Genomic DNA, 17,882 nt, shown 5'->3' with positions numbered 1-17,882 from the left:
AATCTGATCTACCCGGAGGCCGGAGGCCGACAGAGTTTCACTCTGGACCTTCGGCCGTGCATGTTCCTTCGATGACGGGACAACACCTGTCTGTACGGGAATCTGGCTCGTTGCGGGGTGACGTTAAATCGGTGCGGTGTGGTAGCTGGGGCCGGGACCTTAGTCCCGGCGTGTTCAGTGGTGACAGTGCTTTATTTTTTATTTTTTTGCTTTCGATGCATTATTATGCATGGTTTGGATTAATTAATGTCAGGGTTTCGGTTGTCTAATGCGAGATGAAACACACGTGCTGTAGCCTGTACGCTTGTACTTGACTGCATGGTGTTGAGCCTCTTGTGGCTGCAACTAGGTTGCCGTTCCTGCTCCGTTTTCAGTTGCCGCTCTGCTTTGCCACCATGCCTCGCATCACTGCATGCAGTAAATAGCTGGTTGGAGATTAGTAAAATGCATACGCGGTCCCTAAACTTATGTGAGTATGTCACTTAAGCACATCAACTCTGAAAGTGCATCAACTCTAAAAGTGCATTTTTAGGTAAATTTAAAATTATTCACCGCAAGTCCACACCCATCCGCAAGCTGATGTGGCTTGGCTTTGTGAGGCATAGCTTTGTCGAGCAAGTTATGAGTATCGCTGGCGTCATTCTCAAGCTCACTGGAAATTTGGAACGGAGCTGCGTAGCCACGGGGATGGGCAAGCGCCTCGATAAGCTCGCAATTGTCCTCGAGGTCCTGCAGTTTCTCCTACGCGTGCTCGTAGGCCGGGAGGTGCGAATCGGCGCTGCGCAGCCCATCGACCGCGCATTTGAGTTGGAGATACGAATTGAATCTTTAATGTGCAATAAACTACAAGAAGTACGTACCAAGATTGAGTAGTAAGAGCTGAAGATGCGAATTGAAACTTCAATCCGAGAAGCTCAAGCAGGAAGGAGCCATAATCATAACTGACGGCACTGGCAGTGGCAGGCAGCGAGGCCGTGACAACCTCGGCATGTGTCTCCTATTGCTGGCACCGTCCGCCATGCGCCGCTGCTGATGACAAGGAGGCTGATCTCATGGTCCTCGGCCCCTTTTGGTGTGAGCTCCAGTGCGCCGTCAACAAGTGGCTGAGGCAGCTGTCGCCGCTCGCCGCCGCTGTTCATGCTGCGCGCCTGCATCCTGCGTCCAAGTTGTCGCCATGATCATCATCGTCATGAGTGAGCAGGGGCGGAGCTAGATAAAAATACTAGAAAAAAAATACGGGGGTGTGCCGCTTCACAGCATATGTAGAGAATTTATGCTAACATGGTAAAAATTTAAATGTGATAAGTGGTCGTGGATTTTTTTTTTCTGGTGCGACCGCACCCAGGACCAACAACGTAGCTCTGCCCCTGTCCGTGAGAGGTAGGGCGGCTAGTACCTCGGCTGGACCTCGAGGTGCATGACGATTCCAAAGCCAAGGTCGCGGCTCATGTCAAGCGTGCACTCACGCAACCGTCCGCGGCCCCGACTCCGGCACCAGCGGCTCTAGGCACTGTGGTACACCTATGATGACGGCCAGCTACATGATGTGCTCTGTCTTGCCACAGGTCCCGACTTCAGCGCCTCTGTATTGCCGCTGGAGGTTCCGGGCGACGTCGGTGAAGAGTGTGGCCACCTTTTAGACGAGCACGTCGAAGGCGCATGAGCTCGAGCTTGCCCTTCCCCAATGACACCCATGACTTGCTAGACAAAATGCCTCAACCGGGAGATGCCTCGCAAAGCCGCATCAGCATGCCTTGTCAGCAATAGGGTACGTGGAATAGTGGGAATCTACCGTACCAAGTGTGAATTTTCAATTTTGCCCTGCCCACCTTCCGATATGGAAAACTTGGATTGGAACCATACCCACCTTATTAAGAAGCTTATTGTGTGAAACGAAATGAGCGTGCTAATATTTGCGCCCTCAGAGAAAGAAGCAGCGATAAACTAGAAACCATTTCTTCATCAGCCCGCAAGGTTGTGCTTTCACAAGAAAAGATCATGGTGGACATTCATTTGATTTTGTGTCCTCAAGCTAGTGACAATGGCCTGAGCCTTTCTTTGTGAATTGTGATGCCTACGGTCTGCGGCGGGCTTTGGTAGATGCAGTTCAGAAGTCCATCAGCCCAGCCAAAACGCAAAAGCCACTAACGGCCCAGCAGGCCCCCAGCCCACAGACATCCACAGGCCTTATGTTGTTGCCTGTGTGTTATCATGCTGCTGATTCACTCACCAGAGGCCAGTCTAGCTTTCCCAACATATAAACGTCATCTTCATCGATCACTTTCGCCTTTATCAACCAGAATAGCTGACGGGACTCCCAAGTCCCATCCCATGACCCGAGGCAGGCACCACGTTGAATTTGTAACCATGTACGTGGTCGTGCTGTGACTGTGGGAACTGGGAAGGGCTCCCTCATCGTGAAAATCAAGATACGACAGATACGTGTACGCATGCATCTCCAAACAACACTAGGTGCATGAGAAGGGAGTTTCTTGTTTGTTACAGCCGTCGAACGATCTGTACGTGCCACGGAATTGCGAGCGAGGGCCCACCCTAGCAATGTGGCCGCGCGTCTCCAACCACGTGGACCTTCAGCCCAACCTGAACGGAGGTGTTGCCTCCATCCAAACAAGTCTCCCAACCGATTTTTTTTATTTAAATATTTTTTTTTGATTTTGCAGAAATATATAGTCGGATGAAAAAATTGCAAAATTAGGCTATTGTCGCCGGCCCAGCTGGCGGAAGGACCGCGGGCAGCTGTTGGGCCAGCAGAAGGGCCTTACCGCCGGCCCCGCTGGCGACAAGGATACACCCCTCCGCATCATACTTTCAAAAAATCATAACTAATTCATATCAATTAAATAGCTCCAAATGAAAACAGTTTAAACTAAAAAGTTGTAAATCTCGAGGGCTACAATTTTCATATAAATTTTATTTCTATCTGAGCTTATATAAATTAGTTATCATTTTTTGGAAGTGTGCTGCTCAATTTCAGATCTAAAAATTGAATTTTAGATCTGAAACTTGTGTCGATTATTTGAGCACTAATATGACATTAAATGAAAAAGAATTTTAACTACAAAGTTGCAGATCTTGTCGAGGTCTACAAGTTTCATATAAAGTTTATCTCCATCCGAGTTGATATGAATTAGTTATGATTTTTTGAATGTGTGGTGCGGAGAGGTGTACCCCTTGTCGCCGGCCAGCCGGCGGTAAGGCCCTTCCGCTGGCCCATCCGCCGCCTGGGCGGGTGGTAAGGCACTTCTGCCGGCTGGGCTGGCGACAATAGTCTAGTTTTGCAATTTTTTCATCCGACTATATATTTCTGCAAAATTGAAAAAAAATATATAAAAATAAAAAAGTTCTCTCCCAACCACACGCACGTGGGTGGTGGACCGCATGAGGTCTTTGAACAAGCCCAAATAAGGTCAGCTAAATTCAGCCCAACCTGAACGGAGGTGACCTCCATATCAACCAGCGGCCTAGCTTCCGCGTGATAGATAACATAGCTTTAAAGCCTATTAATTCAACATTTTAGAAGATTAAATTCAACATTTTCTTAAAAAATAGAATACTACATTCAACATTTTGAAAAAATACCATTTTTAACATTTTGAAAAAATAGATTCAACATTTATCGATAACTACATCGACATTTGAAAGAAATGGATTCAACATTTTTTTCGAACAAACATCAACATTTTCATATCTTGGTTGTTTTCTTCTCCGACGACGGGCAACGTCAACGTGGGACACAGCGGAACAATGGGCCGCGGTGTAGCACGGGATGCGGCGGGCCATGAGGCTGCGGGCGGCGGCGCCAGGGGCCGCGGGTGCCGGAGCTCAACATGTAGGAGGCGACGGCGCCAGGGGCCGTGGGCGCCGGAGCTCAGGGTCGCGGCCGGCTGCCGGCAGCGCATGGGAGGCGACGAGGCTCGGGGCTGCAGGAGGCGGCGGCGCGATGGGAGGTCCAGCGGTCGACGGGGAGGTGCAGGATGCCGGGACCCGAAGCGAGCACGGCAGGTAGCGGTGGTGGCAGCTTGAGCAGGGAAGAAGGTAGGGTTAGGGACGGTGGTTTATATCCAACGGATGAGGATTCACCGCACTTATCTCAAATAATGGATGGAAAGCCTTCTATGATTGGCGGCCGAAACCCCACACACCTGTGACCCAAGTTAATTCACGACGGGTGGGTGGACCGCGTGATGTCTTTGAACAAGCCCAATTAAGGTCACCTAAATTCAGCCCAACCTGAACAGCGAGGGTGTGGTAGCAGGAATTGCAAGACTATAAAACTGATGGCGCAGAGTCGAAGCCTCAAAACGAATTTGATGCTGCCTTTTGTTTCATTTCTTCGGTGGTGTTATTTTCATGAATCCGGAGCACTCACTCTAATGACTCGACTGTTGGACAGTATGCTCTGCCGCTCTGGGCAGCAACCCAACCCAACGTTGAATCATTGGCGATGTCAGGACGCACAGTTTTCAATGCCTGTCAAGTGATGCGTTGTCTGAATGATTGCTATTATTTTAGCAGTAGCCATAAAGCAATTCTGCACCCTACATCTCCATTGTTTGTGTTATAAACAAATGTTTGCATCTGTCAGGCCATGCAGTGGCCACATGCTACAGGTTTTTTTTTTTTAAAAAAATCAGGAACTGGGAATTTGCAGGGCAAGGAGTTTTGTTCTCGCGCAGGAAGCTTCCTGGATGCTTCCCTCCCAAATTGACCTCAGAATTTTCCTTTTTTCCTTTGCTGATTTCTGATCGTTTGAACAGTGGGATCATGATCTGACAAGGAAGCCGGGGCTCGGGTTGTGATTGGGTGCGCCTGTTTATTTTCTTCTCATGGGTCAAATCAGACCTCTTGGCACAACTTGAAAAACCAATGCATGCAGCTATTGCCTTTTCTTGAAGATGAAAGTGCAGGGTTGATGTGAGAGGTTGGCAAATCTTGTTCCCTACGCGTCGGCGCCCCCTCCTCTTTCTTAATTCAATCTGAAATTCATGCGTCGGCGCTTGTGATCTAGACGTCGTTTGTTTTCTTCTTGTGATATAAGTATATATAGCAGTATATTATTTAAGTGTCGGCCAACAATTGGCACCACCATGACTTATTTGCCGTTAAGAATCAGAGCTAACACATCCAGTCTCTCGAGGAAAGTGAAGCAGTGAGGAGGGCATCTCGTAATGGCGATCACAGGCCAGTGATCTTGCCTGCTGTTCATGTGAACATGACGAGGAGCAAGGGCATCAGGACAGTGTCATCATCTGCATCTGCTTGCAGGCACGGCGCGAGAGGAAGGAAGGAACAGGACCATGTGTTGCGGCACCCTCCATCCATGTGACCCACCACCACCCTCCCATCCAATGGAATGTGATTGGATTCTCACTCACTCCCCCAGTCACCCTCTCCCAAGTATGGCTGCATTCCCAACTTTTCAGGAGGGAAAAGGAAAGAACAATACTGTATAGCTGAACCAGGGAGGGTCCACTGCCCAGAAAGTAGAGCAAGAGCAGCAGGGAGGATGAGAAAAACATTTTCTTCATTTTTGTCAGTGGATAACTGCTGAACTTTTCGTAGACCTAACTTTGCTTTCGATGTCATGAGCCGTGACAAATCTGTGCTAATATGTAAATGCTACAGAAATCATTGCTCTAGAAATGGTTCTACTTCACCCATCTCCTCATCAGTGATAACCTATTTCCGAGCAGTACCAAACGTCCAAACATGGTCATATTGCTTTTTTTTTTTAACATCTGCATGCTTACCTTCAAAGTTTGTTGGTTGTTTTGGTCGGATTAGACTCGATCTTTCCTGTATTAACAGTGAATTTTCTTGGGACAGTTTGCTTTTAGCTGTCAGTGTGGTTGCTTGCCATTTTGCTGCTACTTTTACACATCTGAAATGAAGCTCTGAACTAATCAGAGGACTTGGGTTGGCTTTGCATTTGAACTATCGTTTATTAAACGCATCACATCAGCTGCATGATACTGCTAGATAAAAAAATCCACATCATTCATCAACACACATGACACTGCTTCTCGTGCACACGTCAGCGAGCGAGCACGGGTGAGGGGACAGGGGAGTGCTGTGCTTCAGTGGCGCTTGCTCCACCCCAGTTGCTCTAGCAATTTTTTTCCCTTGGTTTCCCTCCTCTTTCTGGCTGCGCTTTTGTCTCTCTTGTGCTCTCCAAGAAACCAATCCATCCATCCGGCGCATCCGCCCGTCCGGAAATCGATCCCGACTCGCCGCCGGCTCGATCCCCGCTCTCACGTCGCCTTTCGCCCGGAGGGCCGCCGCCGCCGAGGGCGACGCGTGGCGGGCACCGCACCCGTGCGCCGCTTCGCCGACGTCTGCGCCGCCTGGCCTGGGGCGGAATGCGTCAGCTGTAGAGGACGGCCACGGCACCTCCCCCGGAAGACGGTGAATTCTGCTTCGCTTTCGGTAAGAGTCTTTGATTCCTTGGTGATTTGGATCTTTGTTTCGACGAACTGGTGATTTGGATCTGAAGGGGAAATGATGAGCCCTTTTCATACGTAGTAGCTCTGCCTCTCGTAGTTGCTGCATTTAACTTTTTTGTTTATTTTTAGGTTGTTCGTAAACTAGATGAGACCTGCAAGAGCTAAATGGTGGCAGTGACTGACGTTCAGATGAGTTCAGTTGTGCTAGCAGTAGTAAGCATTGCATTTTTCAGCTTGCAGTTCCTGCGAGCTCATGGAAGCGAACTGCTTCTGAGCTGTGGCTCGAACGGCACTGTTGATGCTGATGGGCGGAGATGGATTGGCGACATGGCCCCTGGGGGGAATTTTACCTTGAGCAGCCCTGGGCTTGCCGCACCACTGGCCGGAAAGAGAAATTCCGATGAAATCTTCGGGCCGGTTTACAGTTCTGCCCGCTTCTTCAGCACAACAACTTGGTATACCATTAGTTTGCTGCCAGGAAGTTACTGCATCAGACTGCATTTCTTCCCTACCACATATGGGAATTTCAGTGCAAACAATTCTGAGTTTGATGTCACTGCAAATTATTTCAAGCTTGTTTCAAAGTTCAATGTATCAGAGGAGATTGTTTGGAGAAACTCTGCGAGCAATTCAGTCATCAATGCAGTTGTCAAGGAGTACTTTCTTGTGGTTGATGCTAATGGCCTGAAGATTGAGTTTGATCCAAGCCCTGGGTCATTTGCATTTGTAAATGCAATTGAGGTCATGCTCACCCCAGATAATTTGTTCAATGATTCGGTGAGCAAAGTTGGTGGTGCAGGTGTGCAGCTTCCTCTTGGCTTGAGTGACAGAGGTGTCGAGACAATGTACCGGCTGAACATTGGAGGCCCTGCACTTAAATCGGCCAGTGATGAGTATCTCCATAGGCCATGGTACACTGATGAAGCATTCATGTTTTCTACAAATGCTGCTCAGACCGTTTCCAATGCTTCAAGCATAATGTATGTCTCAAGCAATGACTCCTCAATTGCCCCAATCGATGTCTACGAGACTGCAAGAATTATGGGCAACAACATGGTTGTGGACAAGAGGTTCAACGTATCGTGGCGATTCTATGTCCACCCAAACTTTGATTACTTAGTCCGTCTTCATTTCTGCGAGCTTGTCTATGACAAGCCCAGCCAGAGGATCTTCAAGATCTACATCAATAACAAGACTGCTGCGGAGAACTATGATGTGTATGCCAGGGCTGGGGGAATTAACAAAGCGTATCATGAGGACTTCTTTGACAACTTGACACAGCAGGCAGACTCACTTTGGCTTCAACTAGGCGCCGATTCCATGACCAGCGCTTCAGGTACTGATGCACTTCTGAATGGTTTGGAAATATTCAAGCTCAGCAGGAATGGTAACCTCGATTATGTGCTTGGTCATATTGACATGGGCAACCAGAGGGATTCTTCAAAGGGGGGGAAGAGGAAAGAATTATGGGAAGAAGTTGGTATTGGCTCAGCTTCTGTAGTGGCACTTACAAGTGTTGTTCTGGCCTCATGGTGTTATATAAGAAAGAAACGAAAAGCTATCAAGAAGGAGGCCCCTCCCGGTTGGCATCCGCTGGTCCTTCACGAGGCTATGAAAAGCACTACAGATGCCCGTGCAGCCAGTAAATCATCCTTGACACGAAATGCCTCTTCCATTGGTCATAGGATGGGAAGAAGATTCAGCATTGCAGAGATTAGGGCTGCCACAAAGAACTTTGACGAATCCTTGGTCATTGGTTCTGGAGGATTTGGCAAGGTCTACAAAGGTGAGATCGATGAGGGCACTACTGTGGCGATCAAACGTGCTAACACATTATGTGGCCAGGGTCTGAAAGAATTTGAAACGGAGATTGCGATGCTTTCCAAGCTTCGGCACCGGCACCTTGTTGCAATGATTGGCTATTGTGAAGAGCAGAAGGAGATGATTCTGGTCTACGAATACATGGCTAAGGGGACACTGAGAAGCCACCTCTACGGGAGTGGCCTCCCTCCTCTTACATGGAAGCAAAGGATTGATGCATGCATCGGTGCAGCCCGTGGGCTTCACTACCTCCACACAGGAGCAGACCGAGGTATAATCCACCGGGATGTAAAGACTACCAACATTCTGTTGGATGACAACTTTGTTGCCAAAATAGCAGATTTTGGGTTGTCAAAAACTGGACCAACACTTGACCAGACCCATGTTAGTACTGCAGTCAGGGGAAGCTTCGGATACCTAGATCCTGAGTACTTTCGGAGGCAACAACTCACACAAAAATCCGATGTGTATTCTTTTGGAGTGGTGCTCTTTGAAGTTGCTTGTGCAAGGCCAGTGATAGACCCCACGTTGCCAAAGGATCAAATCAACTTGGCAGAATGGGCGATGAGATGGCAGCGCCAGCGTTCGCTGGAAGCAATCATGGATCCTCGGCTTGATGGTGATTTTTCATCAGAATCCTTGAAGAAGTTTGGTGAGATCGCAGAGAAATGTCTCGCTGATGATGGGAGAAGCAGGCCATCAATGGGCGAGGTCCTGTGGCATCTTGAGTATGTGCTGCAGCTTCATGAAGCTTACAAGCGACATGTAGATTCTGAATCATTTGGAAGCGGTGAATTGGGTTTTGATGACATATCCTTTAGCCTTCCTCACATCAGAGAGGGAGAAGAGGAACATCACTCAAAACCATCAAGTATCAGGGAGGAACCGGACACTTGAGGTTTTCTAACTCCTGAGGACCCACCACAAATCTTGCTTTATAGCCATGGTCTTGATGTAAAGTTGTGTTATATTGTTCTCTTAGGTTTTCTTTAGCTGTCAGTTGCTTCGTATTCTTTTGGGCGTTCACCTGCTTGACAAGTGTAGAATAATAGGATTTTTTTTGTGTAGATTACCAAACTGGGGAAAAAGGACACAGAAGTGTCAAATTTTTCCTTGACATCTGTATGATGCAATTTGCATAACCACCGTCCATGTACTTCTGTCTGTGACCTGTATAAATGGCACTGATAATTATAGCTTTATCTTTGAACTTGCTGAATACATTGTTGACATGGCTTCTATGTATCAAGTGTTGTGTGGTAAACTCTGATCTAGTGTCATTTTATTTGGGTTTTCTTCCTCACATGATTTCAGTGGCATCACTTGGATGGTATAACCTGTTGTGTTTTTTCAGTTGGAGCCTGGGGACTGGCCGAGTTGCAACGGCCGTTGGACTATGTGAAGCGAAGCTGTTAGAAAGATGAATGTTTGTTCTTGTGAAACAACAAAATCGCCTCCGTTTAGCCCACTTAACGGTATGCGCGTGTGACATCTGTTTTGCCATCAGTTTTGGAATGAACTGACGCTGACCAGTGACCAGCCCCCAGCGGCCTAGCGCTGTGTTCCGTCCCCGCGTTGCCATTCCAGCTTACAATGGAATATGGATCTGTGAAGTGTTCGAGCGCCAGCATGAGATCAGTTGAGAGGTATTAGATATTAATATACCGCGTTGCAACGTATTAGATGTTAGTATATTTTCCTCTAAACTCAATCAAAGTTAGACAAACTTGACTTATTACAAAACTAAAGCATCTTACGTTTTCGAACGGAGGGAGTACATGTCCAAGAAACTGGCTAAGCCAACTCAATAAAAATTCAACTATGGATTCTTCGATGATATCTCATGGTGCTCAGCTAAGTAGTTGCAACGATTTGCCGGCTCTTTAGCTTCAGCACGTAGTTTAGTGTAGAGCAGGGAGCAAACTTTAACACACATTTTTCACAAATATCACTATATGTCTCCTGTCTCGACAGTACATTGACGTCCCTCTCAAGAGTAACCACCTGTACCCTAAATTCAAGTTCTTCCATGACCACATTTTTCACATAACAAGTTAAGCAACGTACCACCACGTACGCGATCTAGGACCCAAGCTCCTGACTTGGGAAAAGGATAAACCAGTCTGGTTGGACCCTTGGATTGCAACTCGACTAGCACTATGTCAGATTTGATTTATGCTGTCACAGAAAATTTAGCATGCTAGCGGGCAAAATTAGCACCCGCAAGCACAAAACTTCCTTGACCGGCGGGGGAGCACCCACCAACACAGATGCCACTGTACTGGCGGGCGACCTAAGCACCCGCCAACACAGATGACCCATCTGTGCTGGCGGGTGGCTTATATCGTCCGTCAGCACAGATAAGGCCGCGAGCAGCTTCTTCCCCAGCCAACCTTCCATTTGGAGCTTGTCCAAGAGAAGCTCGGGAAAAACTCCAAAAACACCAAATCTAAGGGGGAAGGTTTTGCTCTTGATTTCTTTGGAGGAGCTGGCTATATAAGGTGAGTTTGTGCCATTCCAACCTTTTTTTTCAACTTCTATCCATCATTTCTAGCTTCATTAGGTTGTCATCTAGATCTAGATCTAGACCTAGAAGAGAGAAGAGGGAAGAGAGAGAAAATAAATAGAGATGGATTATTTTGGTAAATAAAATTATATGGTCATATTATAACTATTACAATGCTATGTTTGTCATTTCAATGTAACGTAGAATTGAGTTTGATTATATTTTTCCTACTTATTAATTATTACATCCATAGTTTTAATTAATGAAGTTGATTGAATTAATATATAATTGAGTTTGATTTTGTTTCCTTCTTCTTATTAATTATTACATCCATGGTTTAATTGAGTTTCATTTAGAGTAATATAGAATTATCCTACTTATTAGTTACTACATCCATAATTTAATTGAGTTTATAGAATTGCGACCCATAGCTTATTAAATTAGTTAATATAACATAGAATTGTTGGCATAGGTTGTTAAAGATGGATCATAGAGCATGGATGTATGGCATACGAAGATATTCGTATACTTTCATGTTAGAGGTATCAAAGTCTATGGAGGCTGCGAAGAAGCACGCTCGCATTTGCAAGATAAAGCAAATACGTTGTTCGTGTTTTGACTGTAGCAACAATATTGTATGGGAGGATACTGATGTTATCAAGAGGCATTTGATAAAGTGAGGTTTTATGGATGGATACACAATTTGGTCCCACCATGGTAAGGCAGGAGGTACTTTCAACAACACAAATATCGATACCGGCTCTGATGAAATGGGTGGTGATGATGCAAACAAAAATGATCATGTTGTGATGGATGATGATTATGACCGTGGAGATCAAAATGGTGATCACAGGTGGACGAGGAACGTGATGTGGATATGGAGGACATGTTGCACCACATTGAAACGGAAGTGTTGCTAGGGAGTGCTAAAGGGTTAGAGAATTTTGAGACACTCAAGGCAGCAAAGGACCGTTTGTATGAGGGATGTGGGAAGGAGTGGATAGTCTTGTGGTTCGTCCTTCATCTTCTGATCCTAAAGGCTAAATTCGGCTGGTCAGACAATAGTTTCAATGATCTCCTTACTCTGCTAGGTAATTTGCTCTCGAAGCCTAACTTTGTGTCAAAAAACACATACGAAGCAAAGAAGAATATCAATCCATTTAAGATGTGTGTGCAAAGAATACACGTGTGCAGTAACCACTACATATTGTATCGCAGTGAATACGCAATATTGAAAAAGTGTCCAAATTGCGATGCTAGCCGTTACAAAAGTAATGTGAATTTTTGTGAGGACCGTGCCGGTTCTTCCATCAAGAATAAGAGGAAGAAGGGTGCAAAGACAAGTGTTGGTGCTTAAGTGGAGGACGAGTCCTGCATAGGTACTGACATGACGACTCAACGTAGAGTCCCTGTCTTAGTGATGTGGTACTTGTCGGTGGTGGACCGTCTGAAGTGTTTGTTCTCAAACCCAAAGACCGCTGAAATGATGATTTGGCATGCTGATTGCCCAGTAAAAGCTGACGAAAAGCTTCGACATTCTTCTGATGCTCGCTAGTAAAGAACTTTCAATGCCAATCATCCAGAGTTTTCAGATGAAAAAAATATACGGTTCGTGTTGAGTACAGATGACATGAATCTGTTTGGTGAAAGAAGGAGCACGCACAGCACATAGCTATGTCACAAGATAAAATTCCTTTTGCTAACCATTCTGAGACAAGGCTCGAAGCAACCTGGCATCAACATAGATGTTTTCCTTAAGTCATTGATGGAAGATATGCAGAAGTTTTGGGAAGACGGGGTTCGGATGTGGGATGAGTACAGACAGGAGCACTTCACACTAAGGGTCATTATCTTTGTTACCATCAATGATTATCCCATCCTATTTGTCCTGTCAGACAACATGCGTAGTTTGCTTAGATGATACATACCTTAAGGGATCTATTAAGACAATGTTCATGCGACACATGCACTTCTTATTGAAGACGCACAAATACCGTAGGATGAAAGACTTTTTCGATGGCACCAATGAGAATGATTTTGCTCCAAAACTGGCTACGGGTAAAATAGTATTTAAAATATGTGAGAAGGTCAAGTTCAAACTCGGTAAGAAGTCATTAGGTGGTGCTGATAATTTGAAAAGAGGAAGAAAGCAGGCTGAAACTACAGACGTCGCAGACATGCCGTTTAAGAAGATGTCCATCTTCTTTAAGTATTTGCAAAAGTAATGGTGAGAGCTGGCGATGCGCCATGCCATTGATGGGATGCATCTTCAAGAAGAATATGTTCGATAGCACCATCGGATTCTTGGGCTTATCAGGTAAGGCAATGGACGGACTAAAATCACGTAAGGATCTGGTTGACCTTCAAATCATGCCAGAGCTCCACCTGCAAGAACTTTCTAATGGTAAGCAATACCTTCCCCTAACTAGCTACAACTTAATACTAGATAAGAGATTGGCTATGTGCAAGTGCTTGCGCGGGTTGAAAGTGCTAACCGGATTCTCATTCAACATCCGGTCACTAGTCTCATTGAAGGAATGACGCTTGCCAGCTATAACTCTCATGATTGCCATGTGATGATCACAGTTTTTCTCGCTATTGCGATCCGGGCTATCAAACCAGTATTCATAAAGATGGTTATACTTCTTCAACGTGATTTCGTAGAAAGTGATCGATTGTGTCGAGTTGGCTAGGCTTCAACTGTTTATGTCGAAGACAAACAAATCGAGGTTCATCCTACACAAGATTTGTCATGAGGATGGAGCATTCTTTGATAAAGATGGCGTGTTGATGGTGGACGGGTACACAAATCTTCGTAGATGGGCGTAGTAGTTTTAATATTAGTGTGGCAAAGAATAGCTCTATTACGAACATTGGATTTTAAATAATGTGAATTATATATTTTTTATGATGTAGTTTTGAATAATGTGAATTATTTATTATTAAAGTTTGTTGTTATGTGGTTGGAGATACATATTTCAATTTGATGGTTAAAAACTAGCGGGAAATAGAAATTATAAATAACTCATGGGAAATAATATATATAATGGGAAAATACATATTTCTGACGGGCGGCACAAGTACGCGTCAGCATAGAAACCATCTGTGCTGGCGGGAAGCATCTGTGCTGACAGGTGGCTAACGTCACCCGCTAGTAGGTATTTGTGCTGACTCAACGTTGCTGGTGGGTGCAATACCCGTTAGCACAAATCTGTTCTAGCCGCCAGCATAAAACTTCCTGCCCTAGCGTAGCCAGTAGGTGGCTCGATCGTCAGCTCGGTGCCGCGCCCTTCGTCAGTCGTCGCTGTCGAGCTGCCGAATGTAGACGAAGGCCAGCTGAAGCCGGAAGGCGCCGTCCATGGCAAGAATTGGTGGGCTGGAGGGGCACCCGTGTACAACCTAGCATTCCTCGTTCGTGCAAGGCGGTGGGTCGCACTCGCACCGTAAGAACAAACCGCGCAGGAGACCTCGATAGAGCATCGCCCACCTAATCGGCCGCGCGCCCGTCTCTAAAGCTCTCGGCAGAAGCAGTCATGATCGATCTGGCTCGACGTCGTTCAATCCCTTTCTTTTACCCCCCTCTAGTGCAGATGCTCTCCAAAGTAGGTGGCTCTGTGCCACGCCCTTTGTCCGTCGTCGTCGTCGTCGCCGTCGATCTGCCCAATGTAGAAGAAGGAAGGCAGCTGAACCCGGAAAGCCACACGATCTGCGCCACCCATGGCGAGAATTGGTGGGCAAGGCGGTCATCTATCGGTGCATGTGCGGCTGGCGGCACACCCGTGTCGTAGAACCTGGCCACCTAATCGTCCGCCCGTACGTCCAAGCTATCGACTTGCAGCTCGTAGTAGCAGATAGACATGGATCGATCTGGTTCGACACCGTCCCAACCCTTTTGCTTTTACCTCTACTGCGATTCGGCAAATGCTCTGTATCTGCCTCGACTGTTACGTGTAGGATGACGCAATGCAAAGAGAGCAGCTAGAGTACGGAGTAGTTGCTAAGAAAGAGACCTTACGGTCGGGAGGTTACCGCACGGATCAGGAAAAAGGAAAGTGTTGTCGCCACCACTTACCTGTCGTATTTACAGCAGCTTTGACATGGAGCTAACCTTTTGCTTTACCTCTACTGCATGATGCACGTTAAGTGTGTCGAATTCTCTCTGGGTATCTGATATGACAGTTAAGCGTGTCGTCACGGTCTGCTTGGTGTGTGCATCCAGTGAACTTCTTTCAAGTCAAACAGCTTACATTACTCGACCAGCGGAACGTCACGATCTACCCCGTTTTTGTACCTGGTTTTGTTCGGTTTACAGCACGTACCGTGCATCGCATTACTTATTCTTTGTCCTACACAGGAGCAAGACGTACGTACGTGCTTGCCAACGAACCATGCATCGACACGACGACGCATATCACGTAACAAACAGTCAAACCAAACAGCCAGCCACCATGCCCACACGCCGGCACGCTCTACATATATCGTACCCTTGAACCATGGCACGGTACCCATCACAAGTGCACGCAGCACAAGCACGTTCACCTAGAGCAGAGCCATGGAGAGCGCCACCATGCCACCGCGAGGTGTCGCCGCACCTCGCACGCCGTCCAGCCTCCAGACGCTCCGGTGCAGCCACGTCCTCCTCGCAACCAACGACGCGAGCAAGCTGCAGCGCCTCTCCTGCAAGGCGACCAACGGTGGCGGCCGCGTCGACCGGCGCGACGTGCTCCTCGGCCTCGGCGGGGCCGTGGCGGGCGGCCTCGCGACGTCGCACGGCGGCGGCGCGCTCGCGGCGCCGATCCAGGCGCCGGACCTCCAGGACTGCCACCCGCCCAACATCCCCGACTCGGCGCCCGACCTCAGCTGCTGCCTCACGTCCCGCACGGGCACGGAGATCGTCGACTTCAAGCCGCCGCCGGCCTCCGCGCCGCTCCGCGTGCGCCCGGCCGCGCACCTGGTGGACCAGGAGCACCTGGCCAAGTACGAGCGGGCGGTGTCGCTGATGAAGCAGCTGCCGGACGACGACCCCCGCAGCTTCGGGCAGCAGTGGCGCGTGCACTGCGCCTACTGCGACGCCGCGTACGACCAGGTCGGGTTCCCGAACCTGGATCTCTAGATACACAACTGCTGGCTCTTCTTCCCGTGGCACAGGTACATGCTGCTGCACGAATCCATGCGTGCGCAGTTCTTTTTGTGAATGTGTTCGTGTGTTAGCAATGTGTTCTAAAAGTGAGAGAAGCACATTGATTAATGATTTGACAAAATCGGACGCAGGTTCTACCTGTACTTCCACGAGAGGATCCTCGGCAAGCTCATCAACGACGACACGTTCGCACTGCCGTTCTGGAACTGGGACGCGCCCGACGGCATGGCACTGCCGGCGATCTACGCCAACATGTCCTCGCCGCTGTACGACGAGAGGCGAAACCCTGCTCACCAGCCACCGTTCACGCTGGACCTCGACTACAGTGGGACCGACTCCACCATCCCAAGAGAACAGCAGATCGATCAGAACCTGAGGATCATGTACCGTCAGGTCGTCTAAACAGCTGCGCACAATTACAACGCAAACTCATGCATGTACACCCAAGTTAACTAGGACGTACAAATCGTAATCCAAAATTGATCTAACACACAAATGAACATATACTACATCAGATGATCTCCAGTGCCAAGAAGACGGAACTCTTCTTCGGGCAGCCCTACCGCCAGGGCGACCAGCCGGACCCGGGCGCGGGCTCCGTCGAGAACGTGCCGCACGGGCCGGTGCACGTGTGGACCGGCAACCCGAGCCTGCCGAACGGCGAGGACATGGGCAACTTCTACTCGGCGGCGCGCGACCCCGCGTTCTTCGCGCACCACGGCAACGTCGACCGCATGTGGTACATCTGGAACGGCCTCCGCCCCGGCAACACCGGCTTCACCGACGCCGACTGGCTGGACGCCGCCTTCCTCTTCTACGACGAGGACGCCCGCCTCGTCCGCGTCCGCGTCCGCGACTGCCTCGACCCCTCCGCGCTCCGCTTCACCTACCAGGACGTCGGCCTCCCGTGGCTGAACGCCAAGCCGCCCTCGGAGACCGGGTCCCCGGCGCCCGCCACGGGCGCGCTCCCGGCGACGCTGAGCCAGACCGTGCGGGTGGCCGTGACGCGGCCGAGGACGTCGAGGAGCCGCAGGGAGAAGGAGGAGGAGGAGGAGGTGCTGTGCGTGGAGGGGATCGAGGTCGCGGACCACCTCAAGTTCGTCAAGTTCGACGTGTTCGTGAACGTGCCGTCCCAGAGCGGGGCGGCCACCCCGGCGGCGGCGGAGTGCGCGGGGAGCGTCGCGCTGACGCCGCACGCGGTCCGGCCCGGGGAGGGCGGGCGCGCCGTGAGGACCGCGGCGAGGTTCGGCATCTGCGACCTGCTGGACGACATCGGCGCCGACGGGGAGAAGACGATCGTCGTGTCGCTGGTGCCGAGGTGCGCCGGGGACACGGTCACCGTCGGCGGCGTCAGGATCCAGTACGTGAAGTGAGGCCCTCCTCCCTGCCTCCGATCCTACGAGTATCTACGTGCTAGCGGCAGCTGCTCTGTGAAATACGGTTACGAGAAATAAGAGTGATGGAGCCATGGAGGCGTGTTTCTGTCGACACGACTCCCCAAAACCACGTAGGGGACTATCTGGATTTGTGCTTGCTTTGTACGGTCGTGCTTATATTTGGGTAATGCGAGATTTATCGTTAAATAACAACGTTGATGCAACATGTTACTGCCCATAGACCCACATATATAGAACAGGGTGCTCCGTGTGACACTGTATGTCAGTATGTGAAGGCACTCGAACAGGCTGCCAGTGCCAGCCGTCTCCTCAACGGGGATGGCGGTTGCCACTTGCCAGTGCGGTGCTGGATGGATCCGCATCTACCAACGTCTGCGTACGGGGATCGCCAATCTATTACTGATGTTATTGTCATGATGCTACTTTACGTACTCTCGGCGATGCAGCATTGCAATTCTGATTTGATTAGTCCCTTGCTCCTTTGCTAGAAGGTCAGTTTCTGAACACGAATGGAACAGGCGAGGTCAGGCCCATGCCTGCAATGGTCGGAGAAC

General features: G+C 48.8%; 1 protein-coding gene and 1 pseudogene across 1 annotated transcript; both read left to right on the top strand.

The window, feature by feature from the left end:
* The first annotated feature begins 6,064 nt into the window (after nucleotides 1-6,064).
* On the top strand, nucleotides 6,065-9,530 carry LOC101763996 (probable receptor-like protein kinase At1g30570). The gene is made up of 2 exons (XM_004976783.3): nucleotides 6,065-6,447; nucleotides 6,594-9,530. The coding sequence occupies exon 2, from the start codon at nucleotides 6,630-6,632 to the stop codon at nucleotides 9,180-9,182; it is 2,553 nt and encodes an 850-aa protein (XP_004976840.1). The 5' UTR covers nucleotides 6,065-6,447; nucleotides 6,594-6,629; the 3' UTR covers nucleotides 9,183-9,530.
* A 5,790-nt stretch (nucleotides 9,531-15,320) lies between these two features.
* Nucleotides 15,321-17,485, top strand: LOC101763188 (annotated as a pseudogene).
* The last annotated feature ends 397 nt before the right edge of the window (nucleotides 17,486-17,882 follow it).

This window comes from Setaria italica, chromosome VII (genome assembly GCF_000263155.2).
Source record: "Setaria italica strain Yugu1 chromosome VII, Setaria_italica_v2.0, whole genome shotgun sequence".
Classification (NCBI taxonomy): Eukaryota; Viridiplantae; Streptophyta; class Magnoliopsida; order Poales; family Poaceae; genus Setaria; species Setaria italica.
The sequence above is the reverse complement of the archived record's forward strand: the minus strand, read 5'-3'. Positions and strand labels throughout refer to the sequence as shown.